The sequence below is a fragment of the Mus pahari genome, chromosome X (assembly GCF_900095145.1).
Source record: "Mus pahari chromosome X, PAHARI_EIJ_v1.1, whole genome shotgun sequence".
NCBI classification, from domain to species: domain Eukaryota; kingdom Metazoa; phylum Chordata; class Mammalia; order Rodentia; family Muridae; genus Mus; species Mus pahari.
This window is the reverse complement of record NC_034613.1, coordinates 84,800,331-84,818,479: the sequence shown is the minus strand read 5'-3', so window position 1 is coordinate 84,818,479 and position 18,149 is coordinate 84,800,331. Positions and strand designations below refer to the sequence as shown.

Here is an 18,149-nt window from a genome sequence, read left to right as displayed (position 1 = left end):
CTACGGATGTTGATATTCCTTGTATATGACAGCAATGTTGATATTCCTTGTATATGATAGCAAAGTATTCACATAAATCTATGCATGCCTTTGTTTATTCTTTAAATCACCTCTAGAATACCTATAATGCATAATATAGTTTAACTCCTCTAGTAGTCCCATTATATTGTTTAGCAAACAATGACAAGAAAGGAGTGTACAGAAGTTTAATACCTTATGATTTTCCTACTGTGCACTTTAACATACCTGTGCTGTCCTTGTTCAGTTCATGTTTAATAGTCATATTGGTAAAAGTTTTTAACTGTAGCTTCTGACATTACCAGGTGACACAATCTCACAACAAGCTTTCTGATCCTCTGGCTCTTAAAAGTGTTTCTGTCCCTCTTTCCACAATGATCCTTGAGCCTTAGGTGCAGGAGTGGTTGTTGTAGATGAATCCTTTGAGATTGGAGGCCCAAAGCTGTATTTTAATTGGCTGTCATTTTCTGTAATGATCTTCATCTGTTGCGAATAGAAATTTCTTTGCTGATGGGTGAGACTTACACTTATTTGTGGGTATAATGACAGATATCTAAAATGTAGTTAGGGATTTGTTTATTAAACTGGTGGTTTTAGATTCTCCCCCAGGATTCATGACCTCACTTGCTCTGGATTTCCAGTACTGGGCATAATTTCTTTATTGTTAAGTGGGGCTTAAGTCCATTAGAGAACTGTTGGTTACCGCCAAGGTATGTGTGCCACTTTTGCACCCTTAGGGCTATTGTGCTATGCTGATCATTTCTGTGTTTCATACGAGTCATATCTGGCTGGGACTATTTAGTTGCTTCCCTCTTTGGAAACTTGTGAGTACCTTTTGGGACCATGAAAACTAGGCCACCGGGGAGATGATTTCAGTTCAGTTTTAGCTCAGAGTCCTCTAGGTCCCAATTTACTTTTAATAGTAAACTCTTAATGAAATGGTAAGTTATACTTGTAGTAACTATTACCATTATGTCTAGGCTTAATCTCTTTAATTATAAAATGACTACCATGTTTTAATATTGAATTCTTTCTCATTGAAATAAAATTCACATGGTTTTCATAGGTAGTTGAGTAGCACTTAGTATAACATCATTTTTAAATTAACAGTTGAATAGTGTTTAGTATAAGATCAATGTTATACAACCACCACTTCTATCTAATTTCAAAACCTTTTCATCACTCTTGAAAGTAAGTGCCACACCGATTGAACAGTTCACTCATTCCCTTTCCCTGAGAACCACTTTTTTTTTGTTGTTTTCCAGTGTCTTTTTTCTTTTTATTGTTTTTGGGCAGGGTTTCACTATGTAGCCCAGGCTTGCCTCAGATTCATGGCAGTTCTCCTGCCTCAGCCAACCAAGTGATAGGAATATGGATATAAGCTACAAAGCTTGCCCTATTTCTGCCTTTGTGGATTTGTCTGTTTCAGTATTCTAGATCTTGATGATTTATGTAGACATAATTATGCCATAGTGGGTACCTTATAAGAACTTTCTTTCACTTTGATTATTGCTTATGAATATCATCTACTTATAAACAGTCTCTGCATTTCATGTTTTATGACTGAACTAATGTCTGGGTATACTGTGAAAGTTCTACAAGGTCAAATGATTAAACTTCATGATCATGGAGAATTAAAATGTTGCAGACCAAAGCCAAATTACCTTAGGCTATTTTTAGTTCTTTTGAAAGTCATTTATTTTACACCCCTATATTTAACCTAATATCTTTGTGACTACCAAAACTTTTAAACTATATTCTTAGCAGACTGTTAACTTCCACCAATTCAAAAGCCAAGAATGTGACCAGATAGCATCTGAAGCCTGTAAAAGATTTCCCTTGATATAATACACCCACCTGATGCTTCCTCCCGTATATGTGAAGCTTTGAAGATTTATGACTTTCTCTGTTGTGTTGTTAACAATAACCTTATAAAACTGTTATCATGATGTAACCTGGTATTTAAGGTAACCAAAAAAATCTATGTTCTTGGTCCATGGTCACTCATATTTGACTCCAGAAAATAAAACTATTCTTTCTTTTGAGGTGAAAGTTGTGGTTTTTACATTTATACATATATCCATGATGAACAGTTGAGCTAATTTATTCCTTTCAGTACTGGTGACTAATGCTACTGTAAACATGAATGCATGTACTCACTGGCATCCTAGTTTTCCACTTCATATAACATTCCATTATTGTATGTATGTGGTACATGAGTGAGATATATATTTATATTTGTGTGAGTGTGCATATGGCTGTCAGAAGAGGATGGCTGGTGTCCTTCTCTATTCCTCTGACCTATTCCCATTCTTTCCTTGAACCTGGAACAAGGCTATCAGACACAGTCCAGAAATCAACCTGTGTGTCTCTACTGCCCAGAGTTCTGGGTTTAAAGGAACATACGTTTTTAATCTGGGTTTATATGTGGGTTCTTGGGGGTTAAACTTAGATTTTCATGCTTTTACAGCAAGTGTTATTATCTATTTTGCTATCCTTTCCCCTTTCACCATGTATCTAGGAATTTAATTCACATATTAACTCTCCATTTGGCTTTTTAAAATGACTTGCTAGTGTTTTTGTATGGTAACTGAACAATTTTATGTGTTAACTAATTTTCTGGATTCGATCCTCATGTGTGAGAAATGTTTTCATTTGAGTTTATCTGAGATTCATAGCCTACTCTTAATTGGGTAATTTGTTTTCTTAACTCTTCGTTTGTTGAGTTCTTTATAGATTCTGTATGTTACTCTTCAGTCAGATGTATACCTGGCAAAGATTCTCTCCCATTCCACGACCTTCCTTTTGCTTGAATGATTTTTTTCCTTAGCTGCGCATAATCATTTTAGTTTTATGAGGCCCCAATTGTCAGTCATTGGCCTTCATTCCTGAGCAAATGGATCCTATTCAGAAAGTTTTTCCTAAACCTATATCTTGAAGACAATCTAATTTTCCTCAACACTTTCAGTGTTTCAGGTTTCATATTGAGGAGTTTGATCCACTTGGAGTTGTCTCTGTCTGTCTGTCTGTCTGTCTGTCTGTCTCTNTCTCTGTCTCTCTCTCTCTCTCTCTGTGTGTGTGTGTGTGTGTTAGACACAGGTCTAATTTTATTCTTTTCTATGTAGACATTAATTTTTCCAGCACTATTTGTTGAAGATGTAGTCTTTTCTCCTGTGTTTGTTTTGGGTATCTTTGCTAAATACCAAATGTCTGTAGTTATGTATCCTCATATTTGGGTCTTCTTTCTTCTATTGGTCTACATGCCTGATTTTGGAAATCTGGAATGACAGTCCCTCTAGGATTATTGTCTTTGTTACTCAAGATTCCTTTGACTATCTGAGGCCCTTTGTGATTGTGTGTGAATTTTAGGATTTTTTTTCTATTTCTTTAAAGAATGTTGTTAGAATTGTGGTTGGGATGTCATTAAATCTATAAATTACTTTTGGTACAATGGTCATTTTTCTAATATTAATTTTACTAATGGGCATGATTTTCTTTTCTTCATGCCTTCCTCTTCTCTTGCTTTAGAGATCTAAAGTTTTCATTATAGAGGACTTTCACTTCATTATACAGTTTATTCCTAGATATTTTATTTTGTTTGAAGCTTTTGTGAATGGGAGTGTATCCGTGATTTTGATCATCTTTTTATTTGCTTATTAGCCATTAGTATATTTTCTCTCCATTATTTTCCATGTTTACCTTTTTCAAGATAAAGTTAAGAGGTAGGATATACATGAAAGATTATTGTCGTAAGAAAAATCACATTGGTAGAAAAATCTGAACCCTCAGGTTAATGGCTTCATACTACTGTGAACAGTGTACCTGATTGTTAATTTAATGCACACTGGTTAAAACTTTGGCAAACATCTCATGAATTGGATTGAACCATGTTCATTAAAGCCTGCCACTCAAAATATAATGATAGTTATTTTGACTATTTACAAGGGATTTGGAAAGGTTAATATATGTAAGCTACTTTTTTGCTAAGTCAATTATTTAAATTGTATGAATTTTAAGTCTGAAGCTGCAGGTGTGAGGAATTATTTACTGGGGTGATTCTGGCAGAGCCTTTAGATTACAATTCTCAGCTATGGCTTTGTTATTCCTCACAATAATACTCCTGAATTTGAGGAATGTGCCAAGAGCCTCATGGTGCTTAGTGTTTGAGACATTTCATTGTTCCGTTACAAATTTTCCTCTATAAAAATATTCAAATCACTTTTAGAAATATTAAAAATTTGAATTTATGATTACATTCATTTAGATATTATTATTGTATAAGTTGTGTATTCCTAATTTATTTCGATTTTAAAAGAAATACAGGAAGCCTATACAAAGTATCAGGTGACCTAAGCATTATTCCTACTGTGTAGCATGGATATTAGCTCTACATTTCTATATATTATCTCATACTCTGTGTTCCTTTGAGAGTTTTATCTCAGCTATGTAAATTCTTAAGAATAAGGTGCTCCTGACCGGGGCAGTGGTAGTACACACCTTTAATCCCAGCACTCAGGAGGCAAAGGCAGGCAGATCTCTGTAAATTCAAGGCTAGCCTGATCAAAAGTGAGTTTAGGGACAGCCAAGGACCATTATACAGAGAAATCCTGTCTCAGAAAACAAGCAAGCAAATAAACAAAGAAGAAATAAGGTCACTTAGGATGATATCCTCCAAATCCATCCATTTAAGAATTTCATAAATTCATTGTTTTTAATAGCTGAGTAGTACTCCATTGTGGAAATGTACCACAGTTTCTGTATCCATTCCTCTGTTGAGGGTCATCTAGGTTCTTTCCAGCTTCTGGCTATTATAAATAAGGCTGCTATGAACATAGTGGAGCATGTGTCCTTATTACAAGTTGAAGCATCTTCTGGCTATATGCCCAGGAGTGGTATTGCTGGATCTTCCAGTAGAACTATGTCCAATTTTCTGAGGAACCGCCAGACTGATTTTCAGAGTGGTTGTACCAGCTTGCAATCCCACCAGCAGTGGAAAAGTGTTCCTCTTTCTCCACATCCTCGCCAGCATCTGCTGTCACCTGAATTTTTGATCTTAGCCATTCTGACTGGTGTGATGTGGAATCTCAGGGTTGTTTTGATTTGCGTTTCCCCAGAAGCTCAGAATACCCAAAATACAATTTGTAAAACACATGAAACTCAAGAAGAAGGAAGACCAAACTGTGGATACTTTGATCCTTCTTAGAAGGGGGAACAAAATACCCATGGAAGGAGTTACAGAGACAAAGTTCGGAGCCGAGACTGAAGCAATGACCTTCCAGAGACAGCCCCACCTGGGGATCCATCTCATAAACAACCACCAAACCCAGACACTATGGCAGATGCCAACAAGAACTTGCTGACAGGGCCTGATACAGCTGTCTCCTGAGAGGCTCTGCCAGTGCCTAGCAAATACAGAAGTGTATGCTCACAGTCATCCATTAGATGGAGCACAGGGTCCCCCAATGAAGGAGCTAGAGAAAGTACCCAAGGAGTTGAAGGAGTTTGCAGTCCCATAGGAGCAATAACAATATGAACTAACCAGTACTCCCAGAGCTCCCTGGGACTAAACCAGCAACCAAAGAAAACACGTGGTGGGACTCGTGGCTCTAACTGCATATGTAGCAGAGGATGGCCTAGTCGGTCATCAACGGGAGGAAAGGCCTTGGTCCTGTGAAGGCTTGTAGGGGAATGCCAGGACCAGGAATCTGGAGTGGGTGGGTTGGGGAGCAGGGAGAGAAGCGGGGAGGATAGGGGATTTTCAGAGGGGAAACTAGGAAAGGGGATAACATTTAAAATGTAAATAAAGAAAAATCTAATAAAAAAGAATAAGGTGCTTATTATAATGAATGGTTTTGTAATGTCTATTTTCTATAACGCAGATCTAAATGAACTTACCTCTTTTCGTTCATTTCATCATGGAGCCAAGGCCATTTAATTTTCATTTTCTTTCTTACATGTGGATTATTAGTGATGAATCTCTTCCGTGCTGGAAAGAAACCTTGGACTAGACCTTTAACTAGGCTAAGCAGGGGTAAATGGGGCATGATTGGTTAAGTTTTGTAATCATTTGATTTCTATTGGCAGCACTGGGAAATGTATCCTTTCTGCTCAAATCAAATGGTACCCAATAACCAGTATCCTAAACATAGTTATAGATAGCATGGACAAAGAGAACAGACCAGATGTGGCATGGTATATACAAGTTAGTGGTTAATTCCTCCTTTCTTGTCTGTATTGGCTATCATTAACATTCTGTGTCTCTTGTTCCATTTTTTTCAATTACATAGTTTTAGTTAATGTACTGGTTGGTTTTTGTTGTCAACTTGACACAAACTGGGGAAACTTAACAGAGGCAGAGTCTAGATAAGACTGGACTGGAGGCATGTCTCTAGGGCATTTTTAACACTAGAACAGTTGGCTTACCAAATAATGAGTTTCATTAGGACGTTTTCATGCATGCATATCATTTTGTTCCCCATTATTGCTTCTTTTTCTCTTTGTCCCTCCCACTGTTACTTGTTCTTCCTGTCAAATAAATTTTTTGCATATTTATTTTTTCTGCATATATTGTTTGTTTTCCCCCATTGCCTTCTCGTTTCCCCTCTCTTCAAACACATATATGAGAAAACACATTAAACTTACTTATTCAACTTAACATGATCTAAAGTTCCCATTTCCCTGCAAATGACAGAATTCTAGTCGTCTTGTTCTATATTGATGTCCTAAATCTCATTGCAAGTCCTTCTCTTCCATCACTGGCATTTTGAGTCAATGACTTCCCTGTCCTGCTTTCCAAAGAGTATCTTCTGGCAGGCTTCTTTGAAATCTTCCTCTTCGTTACAGCCACAGTCATAGCCCCAGTCCTTTCTTCTTTATTAGCAAGAGTGAAGAGAATAGGTTTTTGGATTGTCTTGCTGAGGGGTGTTGCTCAAGTCAGCAGCATAGGAGCTCATTTAGACAACAAGTTGCTCAGAGATCTCTGGTTCTAGGAAAGTGCAGCACAAATTGGATTTATAGAAGACATTAATTTTTAGATAGCCATGAAGCTTAATAATATTGATTCTTAGCTCAAGGGTGGTAATTTGCCAACCCTGAACTTAAATAGGAGATATCAAAACATGTATAAATCTCTGAAGCATAATTTGACTAATGAAAGAAAGTTTCAGAAAGATTCATACATTTTATTATCATTTGGCTAGAGTTTAAAGACTTGAAACAAACAAAATTGTGTGTGTGTAGTGTATCACATGAATGATAAATACTGAATTCATATTAACTATTGATAGTGATTGTCTCTGAGTAGAAAGGAAATGGTGCCTAGACTGCATCAATTTAATGATAGTACTTTACTTTTTTTGTACAATGGTCTGGGATAAATCTGTTATGAAGATATGATTAGCACTTTTTTTTTTAAAGTTTTTCTTCTCGTGTTTGAAATGTTTTACAGGTTAATAAGACACCCATCATAAGTCAAACAAAATGTCTTTAGGTTGAATCTGACTCAGATGCCATCTTTACCCTCTTGCTATTTATGGAAGCAAGTATTCTCTGTGGTAGATAATGAAGTGTCTTCATGTCAACAGGTTGGAATCTAGTCCACATGTATCTGGAGGCTATTAGTACAATAGCAGTTCAGGATGAGTGATCTGGATTCTAACCAAGATGTAAGCTGGTTTTCATCAACCTTTATGTACTTACTTCCCTTCAGAAAATCATTGCAGAACTTCTTGACAATATATACATATTACAGTTACTTCTTTATGACCTTGTTTTCTATCATACTTATATCAAGTTTTTATTCCTCTTGTGGATTCATAGACTCATATACAGACTCAGCTTGTTCTGATTAGATCCAATTATTTCATAATCCAATTGACCACTTCTATTCATCATGGAAGGCCATTCTCAGATTGGCCGCTGGCTATCTCAGCATTATGTTAGAAACCCTGGAAAGCATTGTGCCTTTCTAATAAATATGATGTTCCGCATTCATTGTGTGTCTTGTGCCAAGATCAAGCCTTTCATGCTTTTCTGTAGACCTTGAACCAACTTAGTTATGAGTTATGAAATGATTAATGTATTGAATCTCCAGAGGGTAGAAATTTTATTTACTGTATATTCTTAACTCCTTGAAACAGTCCTTGGAACAGAATAGCTACCTAATATATGCCGAATAAATGTGTCAATAATGACGTTATTCTTTTCAGTGGACACAATTTTATTGTGGTTTCTAGGGGGATGTTGGACTACTCTTTTCTTTCTTTTTTCTTTTTTTCTTTTTGTTTGTTGTTTTTTTGTTTGGTTTTTTTTTTTTTTTTTTTGAGACAGGGTTTCTCTATGTAGCCTAGGCTGTCCTGGAACTCACTCTGTAGACCAGGCTGACTTCGAACTCAGAAATCCACCTGCCTCTGCCTCCCAAGTGCTGGGATTAAAGGTGTGCACCACAACTGCTCGGCTAGACTAGTCTTAATGCAGTTTATATACAACAGTGAGAGAGTGAAACCTTCAGAATTCTGAGTTTGTGCTTAATTAACTTGGAGTTATACCATTTTTTTCTTCTTCCCTTAATTATATTTTGATTTTTGATTTCCCAGTGATTCTACATTATTTTTCACAAATCCAAACACCTAAATGCTAACTTGTGTTCCTTTTAGTAACTGAAATGTCTCTATATGTCTGTGCAAACTTTCTTCATATTCAGTTCCTGTATCTTTGTCATGTCAGTGTTGAATTTAGTACATTACACTGAGTCATCATTGCCTATGCTATGCATGCCTAGTTACTTGAAATTTCCAAAATTTAAAAAGGAAATTGTATGTCTTTCTCGCCAAATCCCCAAAATATGTCTCTTCATATGCCTTGTAAGTCACCAAATCTACCTCGTTTGGTAAGTAGAGAGACTGGCAAGACTTGGAATATAGTCATGCTCATGGCTATGATTTATTGTGGTCAAAAGACAACCCAAAATTAGCAAAGAGGAAATGTGTATGTGATAGAATACAGAAGAAAGAAGATACAAGCTTGCCAAAATCTTCTCCTAACAGAGGTACCTGAGATACACTCAGTTCCTCTAGTCTTGGTTGGGATAGAGCATGCAATATGTTGCATGGGGAGATAATCAAATTCTGATATGCTAAGGCTTTTATAAAAGCTGCTTATGATGCTATATTAACAGGTTGTTTGTTTCTAAGACAAAACCTTGTAATTCACTGAAATACTCATAAAACGAGTTCATACTAATCAATCGTGTCAGGTTATAACGTTGCCCAGGGCCATGTTCTCATACTGTATAATTTTCCACCTTGCCAGCGTTTTCTTTGCAGATGTCCTCGGTGTGACCCTGGCAGTGTCTCATCTCTGGATAGGCTTTTGTTCATCTTTTCCTTAGTTGAAGAGCTTTAACTTTATTTTGTTATTACTTGCTATGGTGTTAAGATTCCCCCACACCCTAAGTATGTTCAGTTATCTACCTTTACCAGTGACCACGGTTGAAATCCTGGCCCTACAGCAGCCTTCTGAGATACTTCCTGTTCTACCATAGACATTACCGTAAATAGTTAGCATATAATTGTTTAAGGTTTCTCTTGATGGCCAGAGTTGGTTAATTTTCCCTCCATGCAATTAGGTTATATGTGGGAGATAAGTTATGACTTCAAAAAATATGGAAATATCTTGTTGTTAGCTGAACATAGTGATGCACACCTTTTTTCATTTGTTATATTTATTATTATTTTCTTTATTTACATTTCAAATGCTATCCCGAAAATTCCCTATACCCCCCCGCCCCTGCTCCCCTACGCACCCACTCCCACTACTTGGCCCTGGCCTTCCCCTGTGCTGGGTCATATAAAGTTTACAAGACCAAGGGGCCCCTCTTCCCAATGATGGCCGATTAGGCCATCTTCTGCTCCATATGCAGCTAGAGACACGAGCTCTGAGGGTACTGGTTAGTTCATATTGTTGTTGCACCTACAGGGTTGCAGCCCCCTTAAGCTCCTTGGGTACTTTCTCTAGCTCCTACATTGGGGGTCCTTTGTTCCATCCAATAGCTGACTGTGAGCATCCACTTCTGTGTTTGCCAGGCACTGGCATAGCCTCACAAGAGGCCACTATATCAGGGTCCCTTCAGCAGAATCTTGCTGGCATGTGCATTAGTATCTGGGTTTGGTGGCTGATGATGGGATGGATTCCCGAATGGGGTAGGCTCTGGATAGTCCATCCTTTCATCTTAGCTCTAAATTTTGTCTCTGTACCTATATCCTTTCATGAGTATTTTGTTCCTTATTCTAAGGAGGAATGAAGTATCCACACGATGGTCATCCTTCTTGGTTTTCTTGTGTTTTGCAAGATGTATCTTGGGTATTCTAAGTTTCTGGGCTAATATCCGCTTATCAGTGAGTGCATATCTAGTGACTTCTTTTGTGATTGGGTTACCTCACTAAGGATGATATCCTCCAGATACATCCATTTGCCCAAGAATTTCATAAATTTATTGTTTTTAATATCTGAGTAGTACTCCATTGTGTAAATGCATCACATTTTCTGTATCCATTCCTTTGTTGAGGGACATCTGGGTTCTTTCCAGCTAATAGAAATTATAAATGAGGCTGCTATGAACATATTGGAGCATGTGTCCTTATTAACAGTTGGAAGATCTTCTTAGCACCTGGGAGTCAGACATAGGTATATCTCTTGTGTTTGACGTCAGCCTAGTCTACATAGAGAGTTCCAGGTAGCCAGGAGACCTAATGCAACCCTGGCTAGAATAAAAAGACAAAATCAAAACAATAACCTTCTTTACTGAAGTAGACTTGATAGTTCCAGAGTTTTTTTTTTATTTGTTGACCACAGATCTTCTCAGTAAAAGATGACTTTCCCATTTAAATCCAGTGTAAATGAATTTACCTGTAACTCTGTAAACTTACCCAGAAAGTTTGTTAAATGTGACTCGTCAAAAGATAAAAGAACACAGCATACCCACCCACAAATTTGGGAAAACTAAGCCATTTAAATTTGATATAACAAAAAGATCACTGCAAGAGAATAGATAGTAAAAGCAGTGACAAATTTATGTAGAGTTTTGAAATTTGTGTCATTTCTACTAGGGCACTTACTTGTATTATACATCTCTATATAAACATTAATATATATATATATATATATATATATATATATATATATATATATATATATATATCAAGTTGACAATGAAAAATAAGCAAATCTTGTAGTAATGGAAGGTATGGAGCCTGAGCCCGTGACCTTCTGTAATCAGGCTAGGCTGTCAGTGGTGGGGCTGGGACACTAACACAGGCACAAAACCTACAACCTACAACCTGTCCTGCCTGCAAAATATGTTGGGGTTGGTAGTTCAGAGCTTGTAGGAGTGGCTAACTAATGACTGATGTTACTTGAGGCTGAAGCCACGAGAGGGAGCCTATGCCCAACATTGCCTGGATGACCAGGATCTGAAAAGTGGATGGCTAAGAGACTTAGGGTAAAGCCAAACATAAAATATGGAGATTATAATTACACCATGCACCTTCCAGATCCTTTCCTGGTACAATCCTGTCATTTATCCCCTTGTTCTCTTTCAAATTGATGGCCTCTTACTTAAATTATTGTTATATGCATATGCATATATTTACACACACACACACACACACACACACACACACACACAAAATGTAAATCCAACTTTCTTAGTCCATATAATGTTACATGTATGTATGTATGGTTTCCGGGCTGATCATTTTGGTATTGGAAAGCAATTGGGGTTCTCTTCTCATGTTCAGCATTTCTTAGCAGTTCTTTGTCTAGGAGTCAAGGCCTTAGGAGTTTCCCTCCTCCCTTAGCATATCTATTGTGTCTCCTTGTTGGAGTGTTATTTAGATATCCATGATGTTGAGACTGCCTTGACATTTCAAGGAGATGAAATCTCACAACAGACTTCCAATGTTTGGCTCTTAAAATTGTTTCACCCCATCTCCCAAACTGATTGCAGAGCCTTAGGTGCAGGAGTTGTATTGTAGATGTGTCAGTTGGGAGTAGGTTCCTTAACTCGGAATTTTGATGGATATTGTTTTTCTGCAATGGTCTCAGTCTGGTGCAAAGAGAAATTTCCTTGATGAGGGGAGGGGTACTGATAACACTTATCTGCGGGTATAAGGCCAAATATTTAGACCATAGTTAGGGATTATGCTGGTATAGTAAAGTGGTGGTTGTTGGTTCTCCTCCAAGTTCCGTAGCTTTATTAGCCATATTGACCAGGTTTCTGGTATCAGGCATGATTTCCCTCTTATTGAACAGGTCTTAAATTTTAGAGAGGTCTTAATTTTTTGTAGGTTTTATATGCATATATATATAAGAGAGATTTGGGGCGGTTCTTTGATTTACAATGTAAGTTGCAAATACTAGAAGTCTATATCCTAACTCATTAAACATTGTCATTTAGCAACAAGCACCTTGGTGTAAGGGTTGGATTGTAGTTAGAGTAATTGGAGCTAGGTACCTCACTCACTCTCAGCAGTCTCTCTTCTCTCTGTCTCTCTGTCTTTCTGTCTGTCTGTCTGTGTCTTTTCTGATGATTCCTTCCTGCATTTGTGGTTTGGCATTTATCATTAGTTTTTGGAAATTCTTATTCATTCAGTTTTCTCTCTCTCTCTCTCTCTCTCTCTCTCTCTCTCTCTCTCTCTTGGTCTGCTCTTTATTCTCTCTTTTGTTTTCTTTCCCATTCCTCTCTCTTCCCCTCCCCACCTCAGTACTGGGAACTGATCTCAGGACCTCACACATGCAATAAAAACACTCTGCTACTGAGCTACATCCAAAACTCTCTTTTTAATCTTTTCTTTTTAAGAATCACTTCCTCAAGGTGATTCTTATCACATGTACACCATAACTTTCATAATTTTAGATTCTGTTTTCTCCTCTTCACCTGTTTTTGTTTGTATTTCCATTTTAGAAATACCCATTGGCATTTCTTTAGACTCGCTGATGTTTCTCTCAGCCCTGTTCAGTTCCTAAAGGCGTTCTGCCTTCCCAATTATAGTGCTTTGATTTTTAGCATTTGTTTTTATGCTTCTTGGATTTTGTACCTATCTTCTGTTTCATCTATCTCTTCTTTTACGTTGACCACTTTTGTGTATTATCTAGCCCTTAATATTAATCACAGCTGTTTCAAATTCTGAGGTTATATTTCAAAGTATCCATATCAAAGTATGATTCCCATGTTTTTTCTACATACTTAAACAGTATTTTCTCACTTTTTGAAAGCTAGACATGATGCGATGGATAAAAATAATGGAGGTACATGTATCTTTAATATGAAACTTTATGTTTGGCTCAGGTTAAGTTCGTGGTTTTGACTTTTCTCTATCTTGGGTTTCCCATAGAGGCTTAGTGAGTCATCTCATTCTTTTAGTCAGAATGGGTTCTGTTAGTATGCAGAAGGCTGACTGATGTGGTGGTCGGGTATTATGAGAGGGGGAAAGTGTTCCATAACCTTTCTGATATTTTGTCTTCTAGTGCATTGTACCCCTGGCCTGTGACTTTTCCCAGTGCCTCTCAGTTTATTTTTGATGTCCCCTTTTAGGAGATATAGACAGGGTGTGGAGTTGAATATTTTTTCAATTACCCAGTTCATTCAGATTGTGGTAAAACTGCAGTAGTAGAGTATGGTAAAAATAGCTTCTGTTAAGGCCTCAAAGCTCTAGGTACATGGCTACTTTTCTTCCACCTTTACCAGAGTCAGGAAATTGTGGGGTTTTTTTTCCTCTTGGAGTTCTACTCTGTAAAACTGATACCATTCTTAATGTAAAATTAAAGGAGCACCCAAACCCACAGGGTTCCTTAATGAGATTTGGGCACTCAGTTAGTTTTGCCTCTGAAACTCAGATATACTGGGTCTTAGCAAGTTTTTCATTTACAGATTAGGTTTGCCTGTGTTGGTATTGGTTTCCATGGAGTTGCTACTCTCAAGCTTCTGCCAGCAAGTGCTGACTTTGTAGCAGGCTGTTTATCTTCACAGTTTGGCAGCGGCAGTTGTCTTCACCATTGCAGAATTTTGGTAATTTGCAGAATTTTTCAGTTCCTTCGGCAATTTTTTTTTCTCACAGGGCATTTAGAAGTGATGAGTTCCAAATTTCTTACATACTGGGCCAAAACACAAGTGAATCTTTGCAAGTACAATAGACTTTTTTTTTTTTGCAAAGTTTTGGTCTCTTGAAAATTCAATTAATCAATTAATACTAATTAATATACTTCATTTAAAAAAGATAAGATTTGTTGGAAGATTAACTGTTTTGGTTGTTGTTTTGTTCTTCTCTTAGATCCAAAATGTCCAGGGGATGTCGATTTCCATAACAGTGACTGGGACATTAAGACAATCACAAGCTCTTTAAAATTCTACCTCAGGTATGCTTTATTTGAATTGGGATTTTGCTCTTCATCATTGGTGGAATTTGTCTGGATAGAGATTGGAGTAGAGTCTTAGGTTCAGAAAGTTGGAAAAGGTTGCTAAATAAAAGAGGATTTTTTTTCTAAGAAGGTATATAGGATGTTTTTTCTTTGTTTGACTTTGTGTCAGGGACTAACTATGTAGCCCAGGCTAGACTGGAAATTGATATAACCATCCCGGCTCAGCCTCCTGAATGCTAGAATTATAGTCATGTGCCATCAGCTTAAGATCTAGAAAACATACTTTATGAAGATTAAGATTTGTAACTCAAAAAATGCACTATGTTTTAAAACTATCATCTTATAGATATAGCTCAGAAATAGAAGGCTATACTGAGCTGTCATGTTTTAATCCATAGAAGTGGAATTATAGAAGAAAATTCAATGTTGGAGATAAATGAAGTAACAGCAGTAAGAAAAATATTAACTCACTAGCAACATTCTATTAATTTTTTGTGGTAGAGTCTCACTTTGTAGCCTGGCCTGAAACCTCCTATGTAGACCAGGCTGGCCTCCAACTCACAGAGATCCACTTGCCTCTGCCTCTGGGAAGCTGGAGTTAAAAGTGTGTGCTAGCACACATGGTTCCCCTTCAGTTTTTAATTACCATTCTTTATGCCCTATAGTATTTGAAACCCAAGTGTTTTCAATTTTAATGACTGTTTAGCATTAAGATAGGTATTTAAACTCTCATTATTCCAAACAGTAGGGTCATGCATGACATGGCTGTTGAGTGACCTTCCAGTATAGCATAATCTTGGTGTAGTTCTAGCTTCATATAAATGGGAATGAAACTTGTCTACTCTACCTTCCAAAGAAAGGAAAGGAAATGCTGTTTGAGGGATTACTGTATGCTAGGCAGTGTGCTAGTTGTTTATATTGATACTTTCATTGATATTATTCTTACCCCAATACTTGTGTACCAGAGGCAGTGCAATACTCTTTTTTACAGATTGGGAAACTGAGGTTCCTGCTTCCCCAACGAAGTGTGTTTGTGATTCTAGGTGGTAATTTTTAAAACTTAAATCTATGCTTTAAGACATGGCTTGTCTTGGGGTGTCTCCCTCCATCTCTTTTTTCAATGGCCTGTCTTTGGATTACATTGATAGTTTAATAAAGATAATAATTAATCTTATATGAATGATCTCCAAAGACTTGGGATAATGAGAGTAGTTGGGACTAAGTGGTGTACTGTCTATATCCTCCTTGAAAGGAGTTAGTATTTTCAAAGATGTGTTTCAAAGGCTTTTCTCAAATTTAAACCTTTTCTAGCTCAAGTCTAATCAGCAGAAGGGGGAAGTTAAGCCTAAAACTATGTCTGTGCAACACATTTAGTAAGAGTTGAGCATTGCTCGGGCTGTAACATACAGTAGCCTGTCATCACTATTGATTTATTTAAATACAGTTTTTAAGGAAGGAGAATTTACTTTGGCTCATGGTAGGGAAGTGGCAGTAAGAACATGAGGTCACATTCTATCTGCAGTCAAGATGCAAAGCTTATTTATTGTTATTTTTATTTATATAAAGATCCATATCAGGGACAAAAACGGTATGAAGAGTCTGTGCCTGGAGTTCTTTCACCAGTTGTGTATGACCATGAGGGAGAAAGTAATCTGGATTGGGCTAACAGACAGAGTAGGAATCAATCTGCAAGAAAGTGAATGTGCTAGACCACAGAGACATCTGGATTAGCCATGGAAAAAGAATCTTTATTAAGAAATTAGACATAGGAACCTTTTGGGGCCTTTCAGTGGAAGGAATGGAAATCATAATTGTGCTGGTACTTAGGTACACAAGAACAGATGCCCCTCTGCTCCAGGAAAGAGAGCAGACTGTCAGGAAAAGAGCATCACAAAGTTTTATGACATCTCTGTATTGTACAGTGGTTGATACCACTGAAATAGAATTAAACCAATGGACAAAATATAAAAATGAGTATTTTCCATATAAAATTATTCATTTTCCTTCTCGAAAAAGGGAAAGATCTGAGTCATAAGTTCACATGCTTATTTACAGAAGTCAATGTGGCTGCTGTCTGTAGAAAAATAAAGGCACTGTCATGAAAATGCAATTTAAATATGACATGTACAGTATGAAAATTGCATAGTGTCTATGGATATTTGAGTTTTCCAGCCCTCTAGTTCTGTTCAAAGAGAAAGGAACCGTGATAAGTTCCCAGAGGAAAAGGCCCAGAAAGGCCAAAGTGGTTGAGAAAAAAAACAAGTGATTCAGCAGATTCCCAAGAGGTAAGTCTCAGGGAGGCTTGATAACAACCACAAATGCCACAACAAGGTCACATAAAAAATGACAGTTGCCTTTGTGTGGTAAGAATAGTTTCTTTGGAGCAGTTAGGTTGAGTCAGATTCTAATGGATTAAGAGAGTAAACCATGGGATTCCAGGACTTAGAAGTAGAAATGTAAACGTACACTACTTTCTATAGAAACCTTGCTGGAAATGTGTACAACATCTTATCAAATGATCTTGTTTATGCTTCCGCCTTTATGGTTAGTGATTTCACAGGTTTTTGCTCCATCTCATAACTCATCACGTAGTTTCAATCCCGCTCTACTTCATAGAATCAGTGGAAAGATCAAATAGAACAGGTATGAAGGTGCCTTGGAAATTCTTAAGATCTATCAGCTTGTAAGCACATGCTCATGTTTAGAGTGTGTCTGTTTGAGAATTGACCAGACTACTTTTCATTTCCTATCACTTTGTGGAGTTAATTGGAGACCTTTGCTAGGAGCCTCAGCCTATATTTTTGGAGATCTTCTGTTAAAATTGGATTCCACTGGTAAAGCTTCCATGAAATGTGTGTCATCAGGTTAAGTTGTGGGGCCTTACTTCTCCTAGAACTCAGTCCAAGGTTACTCCTTCCTCCAAAAATAGTGATGATCTGCATCCATTTCAGGAATCTCTCAGAACCTGTCATGACTTATAAGCTCCATAAAGAACTCGTCTCTGCTGCCAGTAAGTATTTGAGTTACTAGATCAATTGTGTTGTCCTGGTTTCTTGGTAACTTCATAGCAGTAAGCTAGAAAAAAAAAACTGTTTTGAGGGGAAAATTCCCAAAGTCGACTTAGATTTTGCACACCGCCAAGTAAGAACATTTCTGCTTGCTAGCTTTCAGAGGTAGATAAGTTTTATAACCAATGTTAGAGGCATGGTTGTAAGAAAACTGGTTAACTTGAGGCATGTGGTGCATGCTTCTGGGCTCTTCGGGTGATTGACTTTGGAAGGTAGCGCAGCCTTAGTATCTCACACATAATGGTAGGTGTTGAAATGTTTCTTACTAGAGGCTCTGCTTCGGTCTTTAGAGACAACCTGCTGTGACTGCAGTTCTGCCTGCCTCTGAGACTGTCTTGTCTACCCTCACTTTCTAATTCCTTCATCTCTCTAGACCTGTATTTTGTTTCTTTTGCTCTTTAATCTCTCCTTGCCATGTTTGGATGTGTTTCTAATTTTTCTCATTTATTCTGTCTGTGCCTATTTATTTGCCTGTTTCCTCTCATCCTCTCTCTCTCATCCTCTCTCTCTCTCTCTCTCTCCCTCCCTCCCTCCCTCCCTCTCTCCCTCCCTCCCCTGTTCCATCTTCTTCTCTTTCTCCCACCCTTCTCCCTTCCCTGTGTGTGTGTGTGTGTGTGTGTGTGTGTGTGTGTGTGTAGACATGTGAGA

At 37.5% G+C, this 18,149-nt stretch overlaps 1 protein-coding gene across 1 annotated transcript in view; it reads left to right on the top strand.

Annotated features, from left to right (window-relative positions):
- Ophn1 (oligophrenin 1) overlaps positions 1-18,149 on the top strand; it is a 312,287-nt gene that overhangs the window by 228,930 nt on the left and 65,208 nt on the right. The window contains exons 16-18 of the mRNA XM_021187452.2: positions 14,346-14,430; positions 17,385-17,443; positions 17,605-17,614. Of these exons, the coding sequence (XP_021043111.1) occupies positions 14,346-14,430; positions 17,385-17,443; positions 17,605-17,614 (154 nt within the window). The remainder of the gene's footprint in view (positions 1-14,345; positions 14,431-17,384; positions 17,444-17,604; positions 17,615-18,149) is intronic.